Source organism: Scyliorhinus torazame, chromosome 14 (assembly GCF_047496885.1).
Source record: "Scyliorhinus torazame isolate Kashiwa2021f chromosome 14, sScyTor2.1, whole genome shotgun sequence".
In the NCBI taxonomy this organism is placed as follows: domain Eukaryota; kingdom Metazoa; phylum Chordata; class Chondrichthyes; order Carcharhiniformes; family Scyliorhinidae; genus Scyliorhinus; species Scyliorhinus torazame.
This window is the reverse complement of record NC_092720.1, coordinates 656,766-679,362: the sequence shown is the minus strand read 5'-3', so window position 1 is coordinate 679,362 and position 22,597 is coordinate 656,766. Positions and strand designations below refer to the sequence as shown.

The 22,597-nt window shown below is 48.9% G+C and overlaps 1 protein-coding gene across 2 annotated transcripts in view; it reads left to right on the top strand.

Annotated features, from left to right (window-relative positions):
- lrrc34 (leucine rich repeat containing 34) overlaps positions 1–22,597 on the top strand; it is a 96,811-nt gene that overhangs the window by 61,724 nt on the left and 12,490 nt on the right. For both annotated transcript variants that reach the window (XM_072473617.1, XM_072473616.1), the window contains exon 10: positions 8,392–8,518. In XM_072473617.1, the coding sequence (XP_072329718.1) occupies positions 8,392–8,518 (127 nt within the window). The remainder of the gene's footprint in view (positions 1–8,391; positions 8,519–22,597) is intronic.

Here is a 22,597-nt window from a genome sequence, read left to right as displayed (position 1 = left end):
GTGTGGGGAGTGTAATGTGCGTGTGCAGCTGGGATGAGTGTGCGCGGGGAGTGTAATGTGTGTGTGCGACTGGGATGAGTATGTGTGGGGAGTGTAATGTGTGTGTGCGACTGGGATGAGCGTGTGTGGGGAGTGTAATGTGTGTGTGCGACTGGGATGAGTGTGTGTGGGGAGTGTTATGTGTGTGTGCGGCTGGGATGAGTGTGTGTGGGGAGTGTAATGTGTGTGTGCGACTGGGATGAGCGTGTGTGGGGAGTGTAATGTGTCTGTGCGGCTGGGATGAGTGTGTGTGGGGAGTGTAATGTGTGTGTGCGGCTGGGATGAGTGTGTGCGGGGAGTGTAATGTGGGTGTGCGACTGGGATGAGCGTGTGTGGGGAGTGTAATGTGTGTGTGCGGCTGGGATGTGTGTGTGGGGAGTGTAATGTGTGTGTGCGGCTGGGATGAGTGTGTGTGGGGAGTGTAATGTGTGTGTGCGGCTGGGTTGAGTGTGTGTGGGGAGTGTAATGTGTGTGTGCGGCTGGGATGAGTGTGTGTGGGGAGTGTAATGTGTGTGTGCGGCTGGGATGTGTGTGTGGGGAGTGTAATGTGCGTGTGCGGCTGGGATGAGTGTGTGTGGGGAGTGTAATGTGTGTGTCTGTCTGGGATGAGTGTGTGTGGGGAGTGTAATGTGTGTGTGTGGCTGGGATGAGTGTGTGTGGGGAGTGTAATGTGTGTGTGCGGCTGGGATGAGCGTGTGTGGGGAGTGTAATGTGTCTGTGCGGCTGGGATGAGTGTGTGTGGGGATTGTAATGTGTCTGTGCGGCTGGGATGAGTGTGTGTGGGGAGTGTAATGTGTGTGTGCGGCTGGGGTGAGTGTGAGAGTGGAGTGTAATGTGTGTGTGCGGCTGGGATGAGTGTGTGTGGGGAGTGTAATGTGTCTGTGCGGCTGGGATGAGTGTGTGTGGGGAGTGTAATGTGTGTGTGCGGCTGGGATGAGTGTGTGTGGGGAGTGTAATGTGTGTGTGCAGCTCGGATGAGTGTGTGTGGGGAGTGTAATGTGTGTGTGCGGCTGGGATGAGTGTGTGTGGGGAGTGTTATGTGCGTGTGCGGCTGGGATGAGTGTGTGTGTGGAGTGTAATGTGTGTGTGCGGCTGGGATGAGTGTGTGTGGGGAGTGTAATGTGTGTGTGCGGCTGGGATGAGTGTGTGTGGGGAGTGTAATGTGTGTGTGCGGCTGGGATGAGTGTGTGTGGGGAGTGTAATGTGCGTGTGCAGCTGGGATGAGTGTGTGTGGGGAGTGTAATGTGTGTGTGCGGCTGGGATGAGTGTGTGTGGGGAGTGTAATGTGCGTGTGCGGCTGGGATGAGTGTGTGTGGGGAGTGTAATGTGTGTGTGCGGCTGGGATGAGTGTGTGTGGGGAGTGTAATGTGTGTGTGCGGCTGGGATGAGTGTGTGTGGGGAGTGTAATGAGTGTGTGCGGCTGGGATGAGTGTGTGTGGGGAGTGTAATGTGTGTGTGTGGCTGGGATGAGTGTGTGTGGGGAGTGTAATGTGTGTGTGCGGCTGGGATGAGTGTGCGTGGGGAGTGTAATGTGTGTGTGCGACTGGGATGAGTGTGTGTGGGGAGTGTAATGTGTGTGTGCGGCTGGGATGAGTGTGTGTGGGGAGTGTAATGTGTGTGTGCGACTGGGATGAGTGTGTGTGGGGAGTGTAATGTGTGTGTGCGACTGGGATGAGCGTGTGTGGGGAGTGTAATGTGTGTGTGCGGCTGGGATGAGTGTGTGTGGGGAGTGTAATGTGTGTGTGCGGCTGGGATGAGCGTGTGTGGGGAGTGTAATGTATGTGTGCGACTGGGATGAGTATGTGTGGGGAGTGTAATGTGTGTGTGCGACTGGGATGAGTGTGTGTGGGGAGTGTAATGTGTGTGTGCGACTGGGATGAGTGTGTGTGGGGAGTGTTATGTGTGTGTGCGGCTGGGATGAGTGTGTGTGGGGAGTGTAATGTGTGTGTGCGACTGGGATGAGCGTGTGTGGGGAGTGTAATGTGTCTGTGCGGCTGGGATGAGTGTGTGTGGGGAGTGTAATGTGTGTGTGCGGCTGGGATGAGTGTGTGCGGGGAGTGTAATGTGGGTGTGCGACTGGGATGAGCGTGTGTGGGGAGTGTAATGTGTGTGTGCGGCTGGGATGTGTGTGTGGGGAGTGTAATGTGTGTGTGCGGCTGGGATGAGTGTGTGTGGGGAGTGTAATGTGTGTGTGCGGCTGGGTTGAGTGTGTGTGGGGAGTGTAATGTGTGTGTGCGGCTGGGATGAGTGTGTGTGGGGAGTGTAATGTGTGTGTGCGGCTGGGATGTGTGTGTGGGGAGTGTAATGTGCGTGTGCGGCTGGGATGAGTGTGTGTGGGGAGTGTAATGTGTGTGTCTGTCTGGGATGAGTGTGTGTGGGGAGTGTAATGTGTGTGTGTGGCTGGGATGAGTGTGTGTGGGGAGTGTAATGTGTGTGTGCGGCTGGGATGAGCGTGTGTGGGGAGTGTAATGTGTCTGTGCGGCTGGGATGAGTGTGTGTGGGGAGTGTGATGTGTGTGTGCGGCTGGGATGAGTGTGCGTGGGGAGTGTAATGTGTGTGTGCGACTGGGATGAGTGTGTGTGGGGAGTGTAATGTGTCTGTGCGGCTGGGATGAGTGTGTGTGGGGAGTGTAATGTGTGTGTGCGGCTGGGATGAGTGTGTGTGGGGAGTGTAATGTGTGTGTGCGGCTGGGATGAGTGTGTGTGGGGAGTGTAATGTGTGTGTGCGGCTGGGATGAGTGTGTGAGGGGAGTGTAATGTGTGTGTGCGGCTGGGATGAGTGTGCGTGGGGAGTGTAATGTGTGTGTGCGGCTGGGATGAGTGTGTGAGGGGAGTGTAATGTGTGTGTGCGGCTGGGATGAGTGTGTGTGGGGAGTGTAATGTGTGTGTGCGGCTGGGATGAGTGTGTGTGGGGAGTGTAATGTGTGTGTGCGGCTGGGATGAGTGTGTGTGGGGAGTGTAATGTGTGTGTGCGGCTGGGATGAGTGTGTGTGGGGAGTGTAATGTGTGTGTGTGGCTGGGATGAGTGTGTGTGGGGAGTGTAATGTGTGTGTGCGGCTGGGATGAGTGTGCGTGGGGAGTGTAATGTGTGTGTGCGACTGGGATGAGTGTGTGTGGGGAGTGTAATGTGTGTGCGGCTGGGATGAGTGTGTGCGGGGAGTGTAATGTGTGTGTGCGGCTGGGATGAGTGTGTGTGGGGAGTGTAATGTGTGTGTGCGGCTGGGATGTGTGTGTGGGGAGTGTAATGTGTGTGTGGCTGGGATGAGTGTGTGTGGGGAGTGTAATGTGTGTGTGCGGCTGGGATGAGTGTGTGTGGGGAGTGTAATGTGTGTGTGCGACTGGGATGAGTGTGTGTGGGGAGTGTAATGTGTGTGTGCGACTGGGATGAGCGTGTGTGGGGAGTGTAATGTGTGTGTGCGACTGGGATGAGCGTGTGTGGGGAGTGTAATGTGTGTGTGCGACTGGGATGAGTGTGTGTGGGGAGTGTTATGTGTGTGTGCGGCTGGGATGAGTGTGTGTGGGGAGTGTAATGTGTGTGTGCGACTGGGATGAGCGTGTGTGGGGAGTGTAATGTGTCTGTGCGGCTGGGATGAGTGTGTGTGGGGAGTGTAATGTGTGTGTGCGGCTGGGATGAGTGTGTGCGGGGAGTGTAATGTGGGTGTGCGACTGGGATGAGCGTGTGTGGGGAGTGTAATGTGTGTGTGTGGCTGGGATGAGTGTGTGTGTGGAGTGTAATATGTGTGTGCGGCTGGGATGAGTGTGTGTGGGGAGTGTAATGTGTGTGCGCGGCTGGGATGAGTGTGTGTGGGGAGTGTAATGTGTGTGCGGCTGGGATGAGTGTGTGTGGGGAGTGTAATGTGTGTGTGCGGCTGGGATGAGTGTGTGTGGGGAGTGTAATGTGTGTGTGCGGCTGGGATGAGTGTGTGTGGGGAGTGTAATGTGTGTGTGCGGCTGGGGTGAGTGTGTGTGGGGAGTGTAATGTGTGTGCGGCTGGAATGAGTGTGTGTGTGGAGTGTAATGTGTGTGCGGCTGGGATGAGTGTGCATGGGGAGTGTAATGTGTGTGTGCGGCTGGGATGAGTGTGTGTGTGGAGTGCAGTGTGTGCGGGGAGTGCAGTGTGTGTGGGGAGTGCAGTGTGTGTGGGGAGTGCAGTGTGTGCGGCTGGGATGAGTGTGTGTGGGGAGTGCAGTGTGTGCGGCTGGGATGAGTGTGCGCGGGGAGTGTAATGTGTGTGTGCAGCTCGGATGAGTGTGTGTGGGGAGTGTAATGTATGTGTGCAGCTGGGATGAGTGTGTGTGGGGAGTGTAATGTGTGTGTGCAGCTCGGATGAGTGTGTGTGGGGAGTGTAATGTGTGTGTGCGGCTGGGATGAGTGTGTGTGGGGAGTGTTATGTGCGTGTGCGGCTGGGATGAGTGTGTGTGTGGAGTGTAATGTGTGTGTGCGGCTGGGATGAGTGTGTGTGGGGAGTGTAATGTGTGTGTGCGGCTGGGATGAGTGTGTGTGGGGAGTGTAATGTGTGTGTGCGGCTGGGATGAGTGTGTGTGGGGAGTGTAATGTGCGTGTGCAGCTGGGATGAGTGTGTGTGGGGAGTGTAATGTGTGTGTGCGGCTGGGATGAGTGTGTGTGGGGAGTGTAATGTGTGTGTGCGGCTGGGATGAGTGTGTGTGGGGAGTGTAATGTGCGTGTGCGGCTGGGATGAGTGTGTGTGGGGAGTGTAATGTGTGTGTGCGGCTGGGATGAGTGTGTGTGGGGAGTGTAATGTGTGTGTGCGGCTGGGATGAGTGTGTGTGGGGAGTGTAATGTGTGTGTGCGGCTGGGATGAGTGTGTGTGGGGAGTGTAATGTGTGTGTGTGGCTGGGATGAGTGTGTGTGGGGAGTGTGATGTGTGTGTGCGGCTGGGATGAGTGTGCGTGGGGAGTGTAATGTGTGTGTGCGACTGGGATGAGTGTGTGTGGGGAGTGTAATGTGTGTGTGCGGCTGGGATGAGTGTGTGTGGGGAGTGTAATGTGTGTGTGCGACTGGGATGAGTGTGTGTGGGGAGTGTAATGTGTGTGTGCGACTGGGATGAGCGTGTGTGGGGAGTGTAATGTGTGTGTGCGGCTGGGATGAGTGTGTGTGGGGAGTGTAATGTGTGTGTGCGGCTGGGATGAGCGTGTGTGGGGAGTGTAATGTATGTGTGCGACTGGGATGAGTATGTGTGGGGAGTGTAATGTGTGTGTGCGACTGGGATGAGCGTGTGTGGGGAGTGTAATGTGTGTGTGCGGCTGGGATGTGTGTGTGGGGAGTGTAATGTGTGTGTGCGGCTGGGATGTGTGTGTGGGGAGTGTAATGTGTGTGTGCGACTGGGATGAGTGTGTGTGGGGAGTGTTATGTGTGTGTGCGGCTGGGATGAGTGTGTGTGGGGAGTGTAATGTGTGTGTGCGACTGGGATGAGCGTGTGTGGGGAGTGTAATGTGTCTGTGCGGCTGGGATGAGTGTGTGTGGGGAGTGTAATGTGTGTGTGCGGCTGGGATGAGTGTGTGCGGGGAGTGTAATGTGGGTGTGCGACTGGGATGAGCGTGTGTGGGGAGTGTAATGTGTGTGTGCGGCTGGGATGTGTGTGTGGGGAGTGTAATGTGTGTGTGCGGCTGGGATGAGTGTGTGTGGGGAGTGTAATGTGTGTGTGCGGCTGGGTTGAGTGTGTGTGGGGAGTGTAATGTGTGTGTGCGGCTGGGATGAGTGTGTGTGGGGAGTGTAATGTGTGTGTGCGGCTGGGATGTGTGTGTGGGGAGTGTAATGTGCGTGTGCGGCTGGGATGAGTGTGTGTGGGGAGTGTAATGTGTGTGTCTGTCTGGGATGAGTGTGTGTGGGGAGTGTAATGTGTGTGTGTGGCTGGGATGAGTGTGTGTGGGGAGTGTAATGTGTGTGTGCGGCTGGGATGAGCGTGTGTGGGGAGTGTAATGTGTCTGTGCGGCTGGGATGAGTGTGTGTGGGGATTGTAATGTGTCTGTGCGGCTGGGATGAGTGTGTGTGGGGAGTGTAATGTGTGTGTGCGGCTGGGGTGAGTGTGAGAGTGGAGTGTAATGTGTGTGTGCGGCTGGGATGAGTGTGTGTGGGGAGTGTAATGTGTCTGTGCGGCTGGGATGAGTGTGTGTGGGGAGTGTAATGTGTGTGTGCGGCTGGGATGAGTGTGTGTGGGGAGTGTAATGTGTGTGTGCGGCTGGGATGAGTGTGTGTGGGGAGTGTAATGTGTGTGTGCGGCTGGGATGAGTGTGTGATGGGAGTGTAATGTGTGTGCGGCTGGGATGAGTGTGTGTGGGGAGTGTAATGTGTGTGTGCGGCTGGGATGAGTGTGTGTGGGGAGTGTAATGTGTGTGTGCGGCTGGGATGAGTGTGTGAGGGGAGTGTAATGTGTGTGTGCGGCTGGGGTGAGTGTGTGTGGGGAGTGTAATGTGTGTGTGCGGCTGGGATGAGTGTGTGTGGGGAGTGTAATGTGTGTGTGCGGCTGGGATGAGTGTGTGTGGGGAGTGTAATGTGTGTGTGCGGCTGGGATGAGTGTGTGAGGGGAGTGTAATGTGTGTGTGCGGCTGGGATGAGTGTGTGTGGGGAGTGTAATGTGTGTGTGCGGCTGGGATGAGTGTGTGTGGGGAGTGTAATGTGTGTGTGCGGCTGGGATGAGTGTGTGTGGGGAGTGTAATGTGTGTGTGCGGCTGGGATGAGTGTGTGTGGGGAGTGTAATGTGTGTGTGTGGCTGGGATGAGTGTGTGTGGGGAGTGTAATGTGTGTGTGCGGCTGGGATGAGTGTGCGTGGGGAGTGTAATGTGTGTGTGCGACTGGGATGAGTGTGTGTGGGGAGTGTAATGTGTGTGTGCGGCTGGGATGAGTGTGTGTGGGGAGTGTAATGTGTGTGTGCGACTGGGATGAGTGTGTGTGGGGAGTGTAATGTGTGTGTGCGACTGGGATGAGCGTGTGTGGGGAGTGTAATGTGTGTGTGCGGCTGGGATGAGTGTGTGTGGGGAGTGTAATGTGTGTGTGCGGCTGGGATGAGCGTGTGTGGGGAGTGTAATGTGTGTGTGCGACTGGGATGAGCGTGTGTGGGGAGTGTAATGTGTGTGTGCGACTGGGATGAGTGAGTGTGGGGAGTGTTATGTGTGTGTGCGGCTGGGATGAGTGTGTGTGGGGAGTGTAATGTGTGTGTGCGACTGGGATGAGCGTGTGTGGGGAGTGTAATGTGTGTGTGCGGCTGGGATGAGTGTGTGTGGGGAGTGTAATGTGTGTGCGCGGCTGCAGCTTGTCAGCCTCCCGAGTGTCAATCACGGACCCGGTGAATCCGGCCCCGTGTCCCATTGGAATCGAGTGTGTTCCACGCGGCCCCGGTGCTGCCCCTCCACAGTCGCTGAATTGCTCCAGATCCGCCGACAGCTTTTCCACGAATCCTGCGTCGGCATCAACACTTAGTGTCAGAAACGGAGAATCCCGCATGAGTTCTGTGGGCTCGGAATTGGCTGAAATGACGTGTTTACGAGGACAGTCACGTTTATGGATTTTGGGTAGGAGGTGGAAGAGGCTGTTCAGGGTTGGGGGACTATGAAGTTGGAAGTTGTGGGGGTAATATCTCCAGAGGTGATGAAGTCAGTGATAGACTTGGACACGAGGGTCTGGATTCTCCATTATTGGGACTATGTCCCCACGCCAGCGTCAAACCGGTGGAGAGTTACTCCTGAAAATCCTGGATCAAAGAGACCCAGCCCTGCAGGGGGCTGGCAGCGACCCGGAGTGAATCTCACAGCCTTTTGCTGCAGATACCCCCGCACGCCTGGGTCAGAGGCCGTGCATGACCGCGCCGTGCTTCATGGTGGACTCAGATCGCGGAGCCAGACCTCAGAAAGAGACCCCCCCCTGATCGGCCGTGTGCCCAACGCTCAAACCCCGCGCAATCATTCCCCGGCCACCTATAAGGCCCCCCCCCAGCCTCTGATCGGCCCGCCCCCGACCAGGACGGCCGCGGACCGAGTCCGCAGCCACCACGCGGGTATCCCGACCGGCAATACCAGGTTAGATTCACGCCGTCGGAACCCGGCCGGTGCTGCAGCAGGCCTCTGGCAATGGCCCCGACGGTGCAGAGCACTTCCCGGTGAAGCCGATTTTCGGTGCCCGGAGAATTGACGAACCTGCGCCGGGCCCGATTTCAGCGTCAAACTGGATTCACCGCCCCGGCGCCGCCCGCGATTCTGGCATCGAGGTACAGAGAATCCAGCCCAATGGCTTGATTTGAAATAAAATCATAGTTTCCAAACACTAAAATACAGAAGTAATTATGCTCAAAGATTTGAAACCCATTTATGGAATTAATTTATATATTTTTCCCCACCAGATTATCTGTGGCCAGGAACAACATCTCTGGCATTGGCCTGATGGCGCTTGCAAATGCCTTGAAATCCAACAGAACTTTAAGTAATGTGTACATCTGGGGAAATAACTTTGATGAATCATCTTGCTCAGTAAGAAAAAACATATCCTTTCCTTTTGATTTTAATGTCTCCGTCCTCAGAGGCTAGGAATAGGGAGAGAGTGCAGTCGGACACGTGGCTGCAGGAATGGTGTAGGAGGGAGGGCTTCAGGTATTTGGATAATTGGAGCGCATTCTGGGGAAGGTGGGACCTGTACAAGCAGGACGGGTTGCATCTGAACCAGAGGGGCACCAATATCCTGGGAGGGAGGTTTTCTAGTACTCTTCGGGAGGGTTTAATCTAATTTGGCAGGGGAATGGGAACCGGATTTGTAATCCAGCAACTAAGGTAGCCGATATTCAGGTCGCCAAAGCGTGTAGTGAGGCAGTGGGGAAGGGAACACTGACAAAGGAGAGTACTTGCAGGCACGGAGATGGGTTGAAGTGTGTATACTTCAACGCAAGAAGCATCAGGAAGAAGGTGGGTGAACTTAAGGCATGGATCGGTACTTGGGACTACGATGTGGTGGCCATCACGGAAACTTGGATAGAAGAGGGGCAGAAATGGTTGTTGGAAGTCCCTGGTTATAGATGTTTCAATAAGATTAGAGAGGGTGGTAAAAGAGGTGGGGGGTGGCATTGTTAATTAGAGATAGTATAACAGCTGCAGAAAGGCAGTTCGAGGAGTATCTGCCTACTGAGGTAGTATGGGTTGAAGTCAGAAATAGGAAAGGAGCAACCTTGAAAAGAAAAACCTTGTTAGGAGTTTTCTATAGGCCCCCCAATAGTAGCAGAGATGTGGAGGAACAGATTGGGAAACAGATTTTGGAAAGGTGCAGAAGTCACAGGGTAGTAGTCATGGGTGACTTCAACTTCCCAAACATTGAGTGGAAACTCTTTAGATCAAATAGTTTGGGTGGGGTGGTGTTTGTGCAGTGTGTCCAGGAAGCTTTTCTAACACAGTATGTAGATTGTCCGACCAGAGGGGAGGCCATATTGGATTTGGTACTTGGCAATGAACCAGGGCAAGTGATAGATTTGTTAGTGGGGTAGCATTTTGGAGATAGTGACCACAATTCTGTGACTTTCACTTTAGTAATGGAGAGGGATAGATGCGTGCAATAGGGCAAGGTTTACAATTGGGGGAAGGGTAAATACGATGTTGTCAGACAAGAATTGAAGTGCATAAGTTGGGAACATCGGCTGTCAGGGAAGGACACAATTGAACTGTGGAACTTGTTCAAGGAACAGGTACTACGTATCCTTGATATGTATGTCCCTGTCAGGCAGGGAAGAGATGGTCGAGTGAGGGAACCATGGTTGACAAGAGAGGTTGAATGTCTTGTTAAGAGGAAAAAGGAGACTTATGTAAGGCTGAGGAAACAAGGTTCAGACAGGGCGCTGGAGGGGTACAAGATAGCCAGGAGGGAACTGAAGAAAGGGATTAGGAGAGCTAAGAGAGGTAATGAACAATCTTTGGCGGGTAGGATCAAGGAAAACACAAGGCCTTTTACACATATGTGAGAAATATGAGAATGACTAGAGAGAGGGTAGGTCCGATTAAGGACATTAGCGGGAGATTGTGTATTGAGATAGGAGAGGTCTTGAACGAGTACTTTTCTTCTGTATTTACAAATGATAGGGGCCATATTGTTGGAGAGGACAGTGTGAAACAGACTGGAAAGCTCAAGGAAATACTTGTTAGGAAGGAAGATGTGTTGGGCATTTTGAAAAACTTGAGGATAGACAAGTCCCCCGGGCCTGACGGAATATATCAAAGGATTCTATGGGAAGCAAGAGATGAAATTGCAGAGCCGTTGGCAATGATCTTTTCGTCCTCACTGTCAACAGAGGTGGTACCAGGGGATTGGAGAGTGGCGAATGTTGTGCCCCTGTTCAAAAAAGGGACTAGGGATAACCCTGGGAATTACAGGCCAGTTAGTCTTACTTCGGTGGTAGGCAAAGTAATGGAAAGGGTACTGAAGGATAGGATTTCTGAGCATCTGGAAAGACACTGCTTGATTAGGGATAGTCAGCACGGATTTGTGAGGGGTAGGTCTTTCCTTACAAGTCTTATTGAATTCTTTGAGGAGGTGACCAAGCATGTGGATGAAGGTAAAGCAGTGGATGTAGTGTACATGGATTTTAGTAAGGCATTTGATAAGGTTCCCCATGGTAGGCTTATGCAGAAAGTAAGGAGGCATGGGATAGTGGGAAATTTGGCCAGTTGGATAACGAACTGGCTAACCGATAGAAGTCAGAGAGTGGTGGTGGATGGCAAATATTCAGCCTGGATCCCAGTTACCAGTGGTGTACCGCAGGGATCAGTTCTGGGTCCTCTGCTGTTTTTGTTTTCATTAATGACTTGGATGAAGGAGTTGAAGGGTGGGTCAGTAAATTTGCAGACGATACGAAGATTGGTGGAGTTGTGGATAGTGAGGAGGGCTGTTGTCGGCTGCAAAGAGATATAGATAGGATGCAGAGCTGGGCTGAGAAGTGGCAGATGGAGTTTAACCCTGAAAAGTGTGAGGTTGTCTATTTTGGAAGGACAAATATGAATGCGGAATACAGGGTTAACGGTAGAGTTCTTGGCAATGTGGAGGAGCAGAGAGATCTTGGGGTCTATGTTCATACATCTTTGAAAGTTGCCACTCAAGTGGATAGAGCTGTGAAGAAGGCCTATGGTGTGCTAGCGTTCATTAACAGAGGGATTGAATTTAAGAGCCGTGAGGTGATGATGCAGCTGTACAAAACTTTGGTAAGGCAACATTTGGAGTACTGTGTACAGTTCTGGTCGCCTCATTTTAGGAAGGATGTGGAAGTTTTGGAAAAGGTGCAAAGGAGATTTACCAGGATGTTGCCTGGAATGGAGAGTAGGTCGTACGAGGAAAGGTTGAGGGTGCTAGGCCTTTTCTCATTAGAACGGAGAAGGATGAGGGGCAACTTGATAGAGGTTTATAAGATGATCAAGGGAATAGATAGAGTAGACAGTCAGAGACTTTTTCCCCGGGTGGAACAAACCATTACAAGGGGACATAAATTTAAGGTGAATGGTGGAAGATATAGGGCGGATGTCAGAGGTAGATTCTTTACCCAGAGAGTAGTGGGGGCATGGAATGCACAGCCTGTGGAAGTAGTTGAGTCGGAAACATTAGGGACCTTCAAGCGGATATTGGATAGGTACATGGATTACGGTAAAATGATATAGTGTAGATTAATTTGTTCTTAAGGGCAGCACGGTAGCATTGTGGATAGCACAATTGCTTCACAGCCCCAGGTTCGATTCCGGCTTGGGTCACTGTCTGTGCGGAGTCTGCACATCCTCCCCGTGTGTGCGTGGGTTTCCTCCGGGTGCTCCGGTTTCCTCCCACAGTCCAAAGATGTGTAGGTTAGGTGGATTGGCCATGATAAATTGCCCTTAGTGTCCAAAATTGCCCTTAGTGTTGGGTGGAGGTGTTGACCTTGGGTAGGGTGCTCTTTCCAAGAACCGGTGCAGACTCGATGGGCCGAATGGCCTCCTGCACTGTAAATTCTATGATAATCTATGATTAATCTAGGACAAAGGTTCAGCACAACATCGTGGGCCGAAGGGCCTGTTCTGTGCTGTATTTTTCTATGTTCTATGTTCAACACGACTAATGTAAGTGAGGCAGGGATTCACATCACAGGAACAGCTTCAACTTATTGATAATGTGGATGGAAATTGGCACGTGTTTAAGCAGCACCTCACGCTGTGTGGACCAGCTTGCAGGCACAGCCGGATGGAGAAAAATTGTGTTATTGCTCACGGTCGCAAACCCCCAGATGATTTAAATATAAAATACATTCATGAGGAAGACAGTAAGAAATTTGATGCTGTGATCAAAAAATTTGATGAGCATTGTACACCTAAGAAAAATGAAGCACTTGAAAGCCTCATTTTTCGAATGTGCATCCAGAAGACTGGCGAATCATTCAATAGTTTTCTTACTGACCTTAAGCTGAAAGTGCAGACATGCAACTTCACCGATGACACGAAGGTTTGCCGATGACACGAAGGTTGGGGGAGTTGTAGATAGTGTTGAGGGTTGTTGCAGGTTACAACAGGACATTGACAGGATGCAGAGCTGGGCTGAGAAGTGGCAGATGGAGTTCAACCTAGATAAATGGGAAGTGATTCATTTTGGAAGATCGAATTTGAATGCTGAATACAGGGTTAAAGGCAGGATTCTTGGAAGTGTGGAGGAACAGAGGGATCTTGGGGTCCACGTACATAGATCCCTCAAAGTTGCCACCCAGGTTGATAGGATTGTTAAAGAAGGCCTATGGTGTGTTGGCTTTCATTAACAGGGGGATTGAGTTTAAGAGCCGCGAGGTTTTGCTGCAGCTTTATAAAACTCTAGCTAGACCTCACTTGGAATATTGTGTCCAGTTCTGGTCGCCTCATTATAGGAAGGGTGTGGATGCTTTGGAGAGGGTGCAGAGGAGATTTACCAGGATGCTGCCTGGACTGGAGGGCATGTCTTATGAAGAAAGGTTGAGGGAGCTAGGGCTTTTCTCACTGGAGCGAAGAAGGCAGAGAGGTGACTTGATAGAGGTGTACAAGGTGATGAGAGGCATGGATAGAGTGGATAGCCAGAGACTTTTCCCCAGGGTCGAAATGGCTGTCACGAGGGGACATAATTTTAAGGTGATTGGAGGAAGGTATAGGGGAGATGTCAGAGGTCGGTTCTTTACACAGAGAGTGGTGGGTGTGTGGAATGCACTGCCAGCAGAGGTGGTGGAGTCAGAGTCATTAGGGACATTTAAGCGACTCTGAGACAGGCACATGGACAGCAGTAAATTGAAGGGGTGTAGGTTAGGTTGATCTTAGATTAGGATAAATGGTCGGCACAACATCGTGGGCTGAAGGGCCTGTACTGTTCTGTACTGTTCTATGTTCAATGTTCTAATCCACCTAACCTGCACGTCTTTTGGACTGTGGGAGGAAACCGGAGCACCTGGAGGAAACTCACACAGACACGGGGAGAACGTACAGATTCCGCACAGACAGTGACCCAGCGGGGAATCAAACCTGAAACCCTAGTGCTGTGAAGTCACAGTGCTATTGTTGGAATCTTTAATTTGAAGGCTCTTAACCTGCCAAACTACGGCAAGTTGGGGGAAGCTTAGTTGATGAATCAAAGTCCTGGCGCACTACGACAAGTTGAAAGATTTGTAATATTTTTGGACTACGCCAAGTTGATGGATTCCTTGTATTATTCGACTGTGTAAAGTTGAAGGAATTTATATTATTTCTGCTATTCGGTTATCAGTAGCACTTTGCGATTACTGGGACTCAGCAGAAATTTGCAGTTAAAACTTCTCAGGGGCCAAAAGGAATTATTTTATTTGTCTTCTATTGATTACAATTTGAAAGTCATTTAAAAGGCAATTTGACGCTTTCAGAAGAATTACAGACATTATCTTTTTGCTTAGGCAGACAGCTCGAAAGTAACTTTTAAAAGGTCAAAGTCTGGAAATGAAACATGAAGAGAGAGAGAGAGCTAATCTTCAGCTAAACTCAAACTCAAAGTACTAAACAGACTAACAGACTGACAGACCGACCGACCGACCGACCCCCCAAAATAAACAAAACTAAAATGGCGGGGGAAACTTTTCAGTTATACACTTTCATATCTGTCTTAAGTCATCTAATCACACCCCAATATAATCCTAATTGGTTTGGGTTAGACTCAAACACATTTGATTTGATGGCAAGCCGTCCATCTTCAATGTGCAACATTAGCTTTTAATTGTTTCATGTCTACATGTTATGGAATGTGATATTCTGCTAATCTTTACCAGCAATAAACTGGTTTTAAGATGGCTTGGCTAATGTAACAATGGAGACTTCATATCGAGAAAGATTGAATCAAATATATATTTGATTCAATGCTCTACAAACTGAACTGGACTCCTGCCACCTCGTTGCCATGGAACTCAGCCCTTGTCCTTGACAATTAGCACAAGCAGTGTCAAATTGTCTTGCAACTGTGGTGTTTTAATCTATGATGGAATTTTATGCTGTTTCATGTATCTATTGAAGACCTGAATTTATGGGTGCTGAAATTCTCATTTTTTAAATGAGTATTTAAAACTGGGGCTTAATATTTATACTTAAACAGCTATCTTTTACCTATACTAGTTGTATTCAAAATACCTAGCTTCTACAGCTATCCACTTGTGCTACTGTGCTGTCATTGCCATAATGCAGCAGTAACAAGGGACAAATGGACTGTACCTGTAATCATCAATCGTTCGCTAATTTCTGTTAAATTAGATACTGGTGCGAAGGCAAACCTGATCAGTATAAGTGATATTAAGACTATGCAGCTAAAGCTGAGAATTCAAAATAAGCCGGTCTTACTTAAACAATGGTAAGAAGAGTGACACTTTGGTATGTGCGAATTAGACATGCAAGAAAAAAACAATGTGCCAAGCTGAAGTTCTGAATTGTTGCTGAGGCCGTGAATCATTATTGGGCGATGAAGTGTGTGAGGCACAGGAATTGGTGTGAATAGTCTATGGCACTGACTGTGCTGTGCACTGAGTACACAGAGAGGATGCTCAACTGGTGATACACGCTCCTCGAAGTGTTCCAGCACCATTGTGTGACCGTCTCAAGGCAGAGTTAGACAGGATGACACAACATGAATTCATAAGGAAAATAGAAAAACCTAAAGATTGGATAAACTCAGTGGTCTGTGTGAAAAAGAAGAATAATCTCAGGTTTTGTATGGATCCCAAGGATTTGAACGCAAACATCAAAAGGGAGCATCATCAGATTCCAAATAGGGAAGAGGTCACAAACAAGATGTCTGGTGTGAAATATTTTGCCAAACTTGATGCATCGCAGGGATTCTGGCAGCTCAAGCTTGATGAAAAAGTACCAAGTTTTGCACATTCAATACTCTTTTTGGCAGATATTGCTTTCTTCGCAAACCTTTTGGCATTATATCTGTGTCTGAGATATGACACAGAGCTATGGAACATCTCATTGAGGGCATTGAGGGGGTACAGGTCTGTCTGTGTAGACGACATCATTGTATGGGGTTCCACCTCAGAGCAACACAATGACAGACTGATCAAGGTTTTGCAAAGCATCAGGCGGAATGGGCTGAGGCTCAATAAGGCCAAATATCAGTTTGGAGTCCAGGAGATTACATGTCAGGAATAAAAGAATGACTAGGGTAAGAGTAGGGCCAGTCAAGGACAGTAGTGGGAAGTTGTGCTTGGAGTCCGAGGAGATAGAAGAGGTGCTAAATGAATATTTTTCGTCAGTATTCACACAGGAAAAAGACAATGTTGTCGAGGAGAATACTGAGATTCAGGCTACCAGACTAGACGGGCTTGAGGTTCATAAGGAGGAGGTGTTAACAATTCTGGAAAGTGTGAAAATAGATAAGTCCCCTGGGCCGGATGGGATTTATCCTAGGATTCTCGGGGAAGCTAGGGAGGAGATTGCTGAGCCTTTGGCTTTGATCTTTAAGTCATCTTTGTCTACAAGAATAGTGCCAGAAGACTGGAGGATAGCAAATGTTGTCCCCTTGTTCAAGAAGGGGAGTAGAGACAACCCCGGTAACTATAGACCAGTGAGCCTTACTTCTGTTGTGGGCAAAATCTTGGAAAGGTTTATAAGAGATAGGGTGTATAATCATCTGAAAGGAATATTTTGATTAGACATAGTCAACACGGTTTTGTGAAGGGTAGGTCGTGCCTCATAAACCTTATTGAGTTCTTTGAGAAGGTGACCAAACAGGTGGATGAGGGTAAAGCAGTTGATGTGGTGTATATGGATTTCAGTAAAGCGTTTGATAAGGTTCCGCACAGTAGGCTACTGCAGAAAATACGGAATCATGGGATTCAGGGAGATTTAGCAGTTTGGATCAGAAATTGGCTAGCTGGAAGAAGACAAAGGGTGGTGGTTGATGGGAAGTGTTCAGACTGGAGTCCAGTTACTAGTGGTGTACCACAAGGATCTGTTTTGGGGCCACTGCTGTTTGTCATTTGTATAAATGACCTGAAGGAGGGCGTAGAAGGATGGGTAAGTAAATTTGCAGATGACACTAAAGTCGGTGGAGTTGTGGACAGTGCGGAAGGATGTTACAAGTTACAGAGGGAGATAGATAAGCTGCAGCGCTGGGCTGAGAGGTGGCAAATGGAGTTTAATGCAGAAAAGTGTGAGGTGATTCATTTTGGAAGGAATAACAGGAAGACAGAGTACTGGGCTAATGGTAAGATTCTTGGCAGTGTGGATGAGCAGAGAGATCTCGGTGTCCATGGACATAGATCCCTGAAAGTTGCCACTCAGATTGAGAGGGTTGTTAAGAAGGCGTACGGTGTGTTAGCTTTTATTGGTAGAGGGATTGAGTTTCGGAGCCATGAGGTCATGTTGCAGCTGTACAAAACTCTGGTGTGGCCGCAATTGTAGTATTGCGTGCAATTCTGCTCGCCGCATTATCGGAAGGATGTGGAAGCATTGGAAAGGGTGCGGAGGAGATTTACCTGAATGTTGCCTGGTATGGAGGGAAGATCCTATGAGGAAAGGCTGAGGGACTTGAGGCTGTTTTCGTTAGAGAGAAGAAGGTTAAGAGGTGACTTAATTGAGGAATACAAGATGATCAGAGGATTGGATAGGGTGGACAGTGAGAGCCTTTTTCCTCGGATGATGATGTCTAGCACGATGGGACATAGCTTTAAATTGAGGGGAGATAGATATAAGACAGATGTCAGAGGTAGGTTCTTTACTCAGAGAGTAGTAAGGGCGTGGAATGCCCTGCCTGCAACAGTAGTGGACTCGCCAACACTAAGGGCATTCAAATGGTCATTGGATAGACATATGGACGATAAGGAAATAGTGTAGATGGACTTTAGAGTGGTTTCACAGGTCGGCGCAACATCGAGGGCCGAAGGGCCTGTACTGCGCTGTAATGTTCTATGTTCTATTCCTGGGTGACAAGCTTTCTGTTCACGGATTAGGGCCAGATGAAATGAAGATTAGTGACATACTAAACATGCCCCGACTGACGGATAAAAACGGATTACTACAAATGATGGGCATCTCAGCCAAAACAGCGTCTCAGAGACATCGTACGGAAAGTGAATGATTTGTCTTGGGCAGAGCAACATGAGCAGGAGTGGCTCCAGCTAAAGAAAGTTCTTACACCCACGCCCGTGCTGATGCTTTTCATCCAACAAGGAGCACCAAAATATCTACTAATGCATCAAAGGATGGTATAGGTGCAGTATTGCTGCAACAGGAAGATGGAAACAACTGGAAACATGTGGCATATGCTTCTCGGGTCAATGACGGGGTCTGAGTGCAGATATGCACAGGTTGAAACAGTTGTTCTGGAAAAATTCCATATATAGGGCAATTATGATGCCATTAGACGTGACTTGGGGGGGATAAGGTGGAGAAGTAGGCTGCGAGTGTTGGGCACACTGGATAAGTGGAGCTTGTTCAAGGATCAGCTACTGCGTGTTCTTGATAAGTATGTACCGGTCAGGCAGGGAGGAAGGCGTAGAGCGAGGGAACCGTGGTTTACCAAAGAACCTCTTGTTAAGAGGAAGAAGGAGGCCTATGTGAAGATGAGGTGTGAAGTTTCAGTTGGGGCGATGGATAGTTACAAGGTAGCGAGGAAGGATCTAAAGAGAGAGCTAAGACGAGCAAGGAGGGGACATGAGAAGTATTTGGCAGGAAAGATCAAGGAAAACCCAAAAGCTTTCTATAGGTATGTCAGGAATAAGCGAATGACTAGGGAAAGAGTAGGACCAGTCAAGGACAGGGATGGGAAGTTGTGTGTGGAGTCTGAAGAGATAGGCGAGATACTAAATGAATATTTTTCGTCAGTATTCACTCAGGAAAAAGATAATGTTGTGGAGGAGAATGCTGAGACCCAGGCTATTAGAATAGATGGCATTGTGTACGTAGGGAAGAGGTGTTGGCAATTCTGGACAGGCTGAAAATAGATAAGTCCCCGGGTCCTGATGGGATTTATCCTAGGATTCTCTGGGAGGCCAGGGATGAGATTGCTGGACCTTTGGCTTTGATTTTTATGTCATCATTGGCGACAGGAATAGTGCCAGAGGACTGGAGGATAGCAAATGTGGTCCCTTTGTTCAAAAAGGGGAGCAGAGACAACCCCGGCAACTATAGACCGGTGAGCCTCACGTCTGTAGTGGGTAAAGTCTTGGAGGGGATTATAAGAGACAAGATTTATAATCATCTAGATAGGAATAATATGATCAGGGATAGTCAGCATGGCTTTGTGAAGGGTAGGTCATGCCTCACAAACCTTATTGAGTTCTTTGAGAAGGTGATTGAACAGGTAGACGAGGGTAGAGCAGTTGATGTGGTGTATATGGATTTCAGCAAAGCGTTTGATAAGGTTCCCCACGGTAGGCTATTGCAGAAAATACGGAGGCTGGGGATTGAGGGTGATTTAGAGATGTGGATCAGAAATTGGCTAGCTGAAAGAAGACAGAGGGTGGTGGTTGATGGGAAATGTTCAGAATGGAGTTCAGTTACAAGTGGAGTACCACAAGGATCTGTTCTGGGGCCATTGCTGTTTGTCATTTTTATCAATGACCTAGAGGAAGGCGCAGAAGGGTGGGTGAGTAAATTTGCAGACGATACTAAAGTCGGTGGTGTTGTCGATAGTGTGGAAGGATGTAGCAGGTTACAGAGGGATATAGATAAGCTGCAGAGCTGGGCTGAGAGGTGGCAAATGGAGTTTAATGTAGAGAAGTGTGAGGTGATTCACTTTGGAAGGAATAACAGGAATGCGGAATATTTGGCTAATGGTAAAGTTCTTGGAAGTGTAGATGAGCAGAGGGATCTAGGTGTCCATGTACATAGATCCCTGAAAGTTGCCACCCAGGTTGATAGGGTGGTGAAGAAGGCCTATGGAGTGTTGGCCTTTATTGGTAGAGGGATTAAGTTCCGGAGTCAGGAGGTCATGTTGCAGCTGTACAGAACTCTGGTACGGCCGCATTTGGAGTATTGCGTACAGTTCTGGTCACCGCATTATAGGAAGGACGTGGAGGCTTTGGAGCGGGTGCAGAGGAGATTTACCAGGATGTTGCCTAGTATGGAGGGAAAATCTTATGAGGAAAGGCTGATGAACTTGAGGTTGTTTTCGTTGGAGAGAAGCAGGTTAAGAGGAGACTTAATAGAGGCATACAAAATGATCAGGGGGTTAGATAGGGTGGACAGTGAGAGCCTTCTCCCGCGGATGGAAATGGCTAGCACGAGGGGACATAGCTTTAAACTGAGGGGTAATAGATATAGGACAGAGGTCAGAGGTAGGTTCTTTACGCAAAGAGTAGCGAGGCCGTGGAATGCCCTACCTGCTACAGTAGTGAACTCGCCAACATTGAGGGCATTTAAAAGTTTATTGGATAAACATATGGATGATAATGGCATAGTGTAGGTTAGATGGCTTTTTTTTCGGTGCAACATCGTGGGCCGAAGGGCCTGCACTGCGCTGTATCGTTCTATGTTCTATATAATATATATATATATATATATATGGCCTACCGACATTTACCGTTGAGACCACTGGTTGCAATCAGTAAAAATAATCTGAATGACATGTCTCCACGAATAAGCGTCTCATGATAAAGCTTCAAAGATACGACTTTGAGTTGATATACACGCCTGGCGAACATATAGTGGTAGCTGATGCTTTATCCAGAGCTCCAACAGTACGCAATGTCTGCTACGCTGGGGAAGATGTACAGGCTCACATCAACATGATCACTGAACACTGCCAGTAGCAGACACAAAGTTGAAACTAATTGTTGAAGAGACAGAAAAAGATAAGGGGCTGGTCTCTGTTTCTGAGACTAAGTGCTGACGCCGGCGTGGGGACCGTGGTGTTTTACGGCAGCAAAAATGGCGCAACAGCTGCAGCGATTCAGCAACTCTGAATAGGTCAGCACCATCGCCACGTGGCACGCAACCGGTTCCAAGCACAGCGGCGCCGGATTCGCCGGGTCTGTGATTGCCGCACATGAGACTCACACGCCGTAGCCACACTTAAATGATCCATCCCCCCCCCCCACACACCATCCCAGCCAACAAGATGGCTGCAAGGAGAGCAGCCACGGTTCAGGGACACTGAGCTGGACACCCTCCTGGAGGCCGTGGAGGAGAGGCAGATGATCCTGTATCCCGGCCCGGGAGGAACAAATTGAGTATCAAATTGAAAGAAAAAGCATACAAAGTGGCAAAGATTAGTGGGAGACTAGAGGACTGGGACACCTTTAGGGACAACAGAAAGCTACTAAAAAAGCTATAAAGAAGAGTAAGATAGATTATGAGAGTAAACTTGCTCAGAATATAAAAACAGATAGTAAAAGTTTCTACAAATATATAAAACAAAAAAGAGTGGCTAAGGCAAATATTGGTCCTTTAGAGGATGAGAAAGGAGATTTAATAATGGGAGATGAGGAAATGGCTGAGGAACTGAACAGGTTTTTTGGGTCGGTCTTCACAGTGGAAGACACAAATAACATGCCAGTGACTGATGGAAATGAGGCTATGACAGGTGAGGACCTTGAGATGATTGTTATCACCAAGGAGGTAGTGATGGGCAAGCTAATGGGGCTAAAGGTAGACCTGTCTCCTGGTCCTGATGGAATGCATCCCAGAGTGCTAAAAGAGATAGCGAGGGAAATTGCAAATGCACTAGTGATAATTTACCAAAATTCACTAGACTCTGGGGTGGTCCCGGCGGATTGGAAATGAGCAAACGTGACACCACTGTTTAAAAAAGGAGGTAGGCAGAAAGCGGGTAATTATAGGCCAGTGAGCTTAACTTCGGTCATAGGGAAGATGCTGGAATCTATCATCAAGGAAGAAATAGCGAGGCATCTGGATGGAAATTGTCCCATTGGACAGACGCAGCATGGGTTCATAAAGGGCAGGTCGTGCCTAACTCATTTAGTGTAATTTTTTGAGGACATTACCAGTGCGGTAGATAACGGGGAGCCAATGGATGTGGTATATCTGGATTTCCAGAAAGCATTTGACAAGGTGCCACACAAAAGGTTGCTGCATAAGATAAAGATGCATGGCATTAAGGGTAAAGTAGTAGCATGGATAGAGGATTGGTTAATTAATAGAAAGCAAAGAGTGGGGATTAATGGGTGTTTCTCTGGTTGGCAATCAGTAGCTAGTGGTGTCCCTCAGGGATTGGGCTCACAATTGTTCACAATTTACATAGATGATTTGGAGTTGGGGACCAAGGGCAATGTGTCCAAGTTTGCAGACGACACTAAGATGAGTAGTAAAGCAAAAAGTGCAGAGGATACTGGAAGTCTGCAGAGGGATTTGGATAGGTTAAGTGAATGGGCTAGGGTCTGGCATATGGAATACAATGTTGACAAATGTGAGGTTATCCATTTTGGTAAGAATAACAGCAAAAGGGATTATTATTTAAATGATAAAATATTAAAACATGCTGCTGTGCAGAGAGACCTGGGTGTGCTAGTGCATGAGTCGCAAAAATGTGGTTTACAGGTGCAACAGGTGATTAAGAAGGCAAATGGAATTTTGTCCTTCATTGCTAGAGGGATGAAGTTTAAGACTAGGGAGGTTATGCTGCAATTGTATAAGGTGTTAGTGAGGCCACACCTGGAGTATTGTGTTCAGTTTTGGTCTCCTTACTTGAGAAAGGACGTACTGGCACTGGAGGGTGTGCAGAGGAGATTCACTAGGTTAATCCCAGAGCTGAAGGGGTTGGATTACGAGGAGAGGTTGAGTAGACTGGGACTGTACTCATTGGAATTTAGAAGGATGAGGGGGGATCTTATAGAAACATATAAAATTATGAAGGGAATAGATAGGATAGATGCAGGCAGGTTGTTTCCACTGGCGGGTGAAAGCAGAACTAGGGGGCATAGCCTCAAAATAAGGGGAAGTAGATTTAGGACTGAGTTTAGGAGGAACTTCTTCACCCAAAGGGTTGTGAATCTATGGAATTCCTTGTCCAGTGAAGCAGTAGAGGCTCCTTCATTAAATGTTTTTAAGATAAAGATAGATAGTTTTTTGAAGAATGAAGGGATTAAGGGTTATGGTGTTCGGGCCGGAAAGTGGAGCTGA